This window comes from Octodon degus, unplaced genomic scaffold (assembly GCF_000260255.1).
Source record: "Octodon degus isolate 3935 unplaced genomic scaffold, OctDeg1.0 scaffold00035, whole genome shotgun sequence".
Classification (NCBI taxonomy): Eukaryota; Metazoa; Chordata; class Mammalia; order Rodentia; family Octodontidae; genus Octodon; species Octodon degus.
Window position 1 is genome coordinate 3,512,509 of NW_004524611.1, and position 4,326 is coordinate 3,516,834.

Below are 4,326 nucleotides of genomic sequence, written 5' to 3' on the forward strand. Positions count from 1 at the left end.
CAGGAAACAAAATAATAGGAATTCAACAGTGGTGGTTATATTGCATAATGTGGTCTTCAAATGAGTTGAGAGGTGTTCTCTTGGCTGTGATGTGTCCTGTATACACACACACACACACACACACACACACACTCAGTAAACTGTGTATTGTAAATGTGTTTCATTGTATGACAATTATATTTCCTTTTTTTTTTTTTTTTAGGGAAGAGTCTACAGGGTGTTCAGGGTCTCATTACTAGATCGGACTCCCAGGGATCCACCTGTTTGCAGCATCCCAAGAGCTGGGATTACAGGCGTGCACCACCACGCCCAGTCTCAGTTGCCATCTCAGCACTCCCTGGGGGCGGGGCCAGCACAGCAGGCCTGGGGATTGAACCCTTGGCCCCTGCACCTGCTTGCAGGCACTTTAATCCACTAAGCTATTTGGCCGGCCCAACAATTATATTTTTATCAATCAATTTTTAAGACAAAACTCCCCCATTGGGGCCAGGGAGATGGCTCAGTGGAATAAGCGCTTCCCTGGCAAGCGCAAGAGCCTGAGTTCAATCCCTGGTTCCACCAAAAAAAAAAAAAAACAAACAAAAAAAACAAAAAAAAAAACCTCCCCCTTGAAGAAAATCATTTAACCTCTTTAGTATCCATTTCATTTAAAAAATGCATACAATTCATACCCACAATGCCCCACTGAGCTTCCCGTCAAGTACACTGGATGACACATGTAAAAGTTTATGAATGTTTGTGGGAAATACAGATGACAAAATATCAAAAACAGAGATGTACAGCATCAGACAAGGAACAGTTTAGTGCTATAGAAAACTAGGCATTTAAAGAGCTTTTTAAACAAAAGTAGAAAGTAAAAATCCCCCAACAGAAATTCCCTGGCACTTGTTTTTATGATGCATGATAATTTTGACACTCATTTCACTGGGCAAAGAAAGGGAGCTAATACCTGTGTGCCTATAAAACTATGCTAGGAGATAGAGACAGACAGACAGACAGACAGACAGACAGACAGACAGACAGACATTAGTTAGGATAGATATGCAGCTACTTTCTTAGTTCAATGAGAAGAAAGATTTATGCTAATTGTGTTTAGACAAGATATCATGTCTGCGTCTTATACTATGAACAAATACTGTGAAGACAATATGCAATGTATTAATTATGGTAACTGTCCTACTAACCTGTTGGGTTTGTGTGTGTGTGTGTGTGTGTGTGTACACATGTAGTTTTATTGTAACAAAGTAACTTGTACACTTTGAACATTAAAACTGTGCATCACCTTTTCCTTTCCAGTGAAAACAAAATAAGAAATTAAAAATAAACCAACAAAATTACAATAGAGAATGTCAATTCCAAATAAGACCCGACAAGTGCTGCTGACTCTACCATTGAGTGGCAGGGCTCTAGTCATCAAGAGAATTTTATTTTAAAAGTGTCATCTTAAACTGCGAGGATGTCTGTTAACGTCACAATTAAACATGCCAAAGGAGAAGCCATGTTGTCAAATGCCCGCTTAACCCACCCAAACATCTCAAACCCACCCTTTGCTGACCTTCTAGACCCCATTTTTTTTTATTCTTTTAAATCTTTTTTTAAACAAGAGAAAGTAGCCAGGTACATGTTGGTAAATGCTAACTGTCCGTATTCACATAGACACAGTGTAATCTCTGAGCCCAGTACACAGAGAGGAGGAAGAAAGCTAGAATTCTACGCACTACTACACAGGGGCCGAGCACCCTCCAGCTGCCAGCAGAGCAAAGAGCGCGGGGCGGAGAGTTTCCTTTTTTCCCACAGAGCACGGTGGTGTTGATTCCAAAAAGTTTGTGGAGACAGGAGGGGATCGAAATGAACTGAGAACAGCAGGCTGTGGAGACCCTTGCCCCACTGCATTCTGCAAGGTTTCTCCCCACAAAGTTAAGTCGAGAACCATGGTGTTTGAGAAGAGAGACCTCAAGAACAGGGCGACTGAGCACAAGGGGGGAAAAAAGACTGCAACTTGCTCCCAGGGACTGGAGAAAATAAAAAAATTTTAAAAATTAAAAAAAAAAAAAAAAAAAAGGAAAAACAAGAAAGTTGGAATCCGTCAGTATTCAGTTAGTCATCTTCTTCTTCGTCCTCCTCGCCCTCCTCATCATCCTCATCCTCCTCGCCTTCGTCCTCATCACCCTCCTCCTCGATGTCCTCCAGCCCCACCTCCTCCTCCTCATCATCATCATTGTCCTCTTCTCCCTCGGCCTCCTCGTCATCCATGTCAGGAACCAGACAGTACTGCAGCGGGTTGGGCCGGATGTCATCCTTGGTGACCTCTCCCAGCTCATCTGCACCTGCATCCGAGTGATCAGTGAACTAGGCAAAGAAGCTCTCGGGCTCCTCGTGTGGCCTCTTCCTAGTGGCTTTATTCTGCGTTTGACTTGAACACTTCGTCAAATCCTTTCCAGACTTCCATTTGATTTCAGTGGACTTTGAAGACAGATCACCACTCTCATTCAGATGAAATTCTTTGGAGAGAACTTTATTTTCAAAGTAAGGATTTTCATCAAAATAAAAATCTATTCTGTAACCTGATTTGATATCTTCAAATTCAGTCACTTCAACTCTGGTCAAATAATGCAAAACTTCCTCATCTTCTTCCCCAAGCAGCGCGGACACTTGTGGATGATTAACAAATGTTGTTACCCAAAAATTTGCGATTTTGGCCATCAATTCTGACCTCTTCTGAAAAAATGGTAGGCGGAGTTTGTTATATTTCTGTTCTACTTTCAATATTTCTTCACTGGCTTGTTCATTAAGTCTGTCTATTTCATTTTGTACTTCATCGATGTGTTCAATTGCTTCTTGTTGCCCTTTTTCTCCCTCGGGCAGCAGGCCCGGCGAGGCCGTCGCTGCCTCGGGTTTGGGGCCCGAAGAGAGTTGGGCCTTCTTGGTCGGAGGGGTGAGCGAAGGCTGGCACTTGGGAGCCATGACCCTGCAGGCCCCGCTGCAGAGGAGGGGCCGCCTCCTGCCGCCAGAAGCCGCTCAGGACCCTACTAACCTGTTTTGAAACTATCTCATAGCTATTTCTTTCTCGATAAAATTAATTTTTTAAAAAATTACACTAGGCACTTTACATACATCGTTGTATTTACTCTTCACAAGAACTCAGTACCATAAGCTATACAAGACTTTAACCTCAGCAAGTTAGGATACCCCAGCGGTTGGACAGTAAGTTCAAGGTCAGCCTCAGCAACTCAGTGAGAGCCTGTGTCGAATCTCTGTTCAAGGGACGAGGCTGTAACTCGGCTGCAGAGTGCATGCAGAGCGTGTGTAACACCCAGGGCTCAATCCCCAGTATCTTAAAATAAAAGGAAAATATTATGTCAGGGATAAAGATGCTGAGCTGGCCCACTCCATCGAGTCGGCCACGTGCCCCGATGGGCCCAAAGCCCATCTGTCTGCGAAGTCCCTGCCACAGTACTGACCCAAGACCACATTGTATCTGCGTGGTAAAACCACGCAGGGGGCCACAGTCTTCCATTTCTAAAAAGATCCTAGCTGTTATTCGTGCTCTTGGCCCAGGGATGACACTGTAAATAACAAGGATATAAGCAAATTACATGGGAATAATACAGGTAACCCATGGGAGAAAAAAAGAGAGAGAGAGAGAGAGAAAGAGAGAGAGAGAGAGAGAGCTAGCAAGAGAGTGAGCCAGCCAGCCAGCCAGCCTGCCCGATCTACACAGTCATCTGATCTACCTGCCATTATTCATCTGGCCCTAGGCTTGGTTACCCTTTTTCCACAGAGCATCAAAACTGCTTGATAACATGATCATTTCTCAAAATTCTAACATTTAAAAATTTTATAAGAAAAAAAAGTTTATAAGAAAGATTCTCAAGTCTATGTGACTGAAGGAACTACACCAAACAAATAAATACCTCAGTGTTTATCTCTTAGTTTCTGCTTGTCAAATGCTCCAATGACCCAGATGTGGGCTGTCATCTGACATGGGAACAGAAATCAATTTGCAGAATCTGATAGGATCTCTGAGCAGGTGGCGTCAGAACTGAACTATAGGACACCCAGTTGGTATCCAAGGAGAATCAGAACACTGCCTGCTGTGGAAACAGTCCACATGTTTGGTGACAGAAGTTGACAGTCTTGAGTGTGAGTGTGGAGAGAACTTTTCCTACACAGGCGCTGCTCAGCCTGAGATGCTCCCTGTGTGAAGAATGAATTTAGTGCTCAATCCAAAGAACAGTCCCCACAGGAAGTCAAACAGGATTAAGATGAGGCCCCACAGGAAGTCAAGCAGGGCCACGGTGAGGCCCCACAGGAAGTCAAGCAGGA

The 4,326-nt window shown here is 43.8% G+C and overlaps 2 protein-coding genes across 2 annotated transcripts in view; both read right to left on the reverse strand.

Annotated features, from left to right (window-relative positions):
• Positions 1 to 4,326, reverse strand: part of Abca13 (ATP binding cassette subfamily A member 13) — a 448,352-nt gene that overhangs the window by 372,914 nt on the left and 71,112 nt on the right. The window lies entirely within an intron of this gene.
• Positions 2,056 to 3,019, reverse strand: LOC101567051 (protein SET-like). The gene is given in 1 exon segment (XM_023714439.1): positions 2,056 to 3,019. A coding segment is annotated over 1 exon segment (867 nt). The 5' UTR covers positions 2,965 to 3,019; the 3' UTR covers positions 2,056 to 2,097.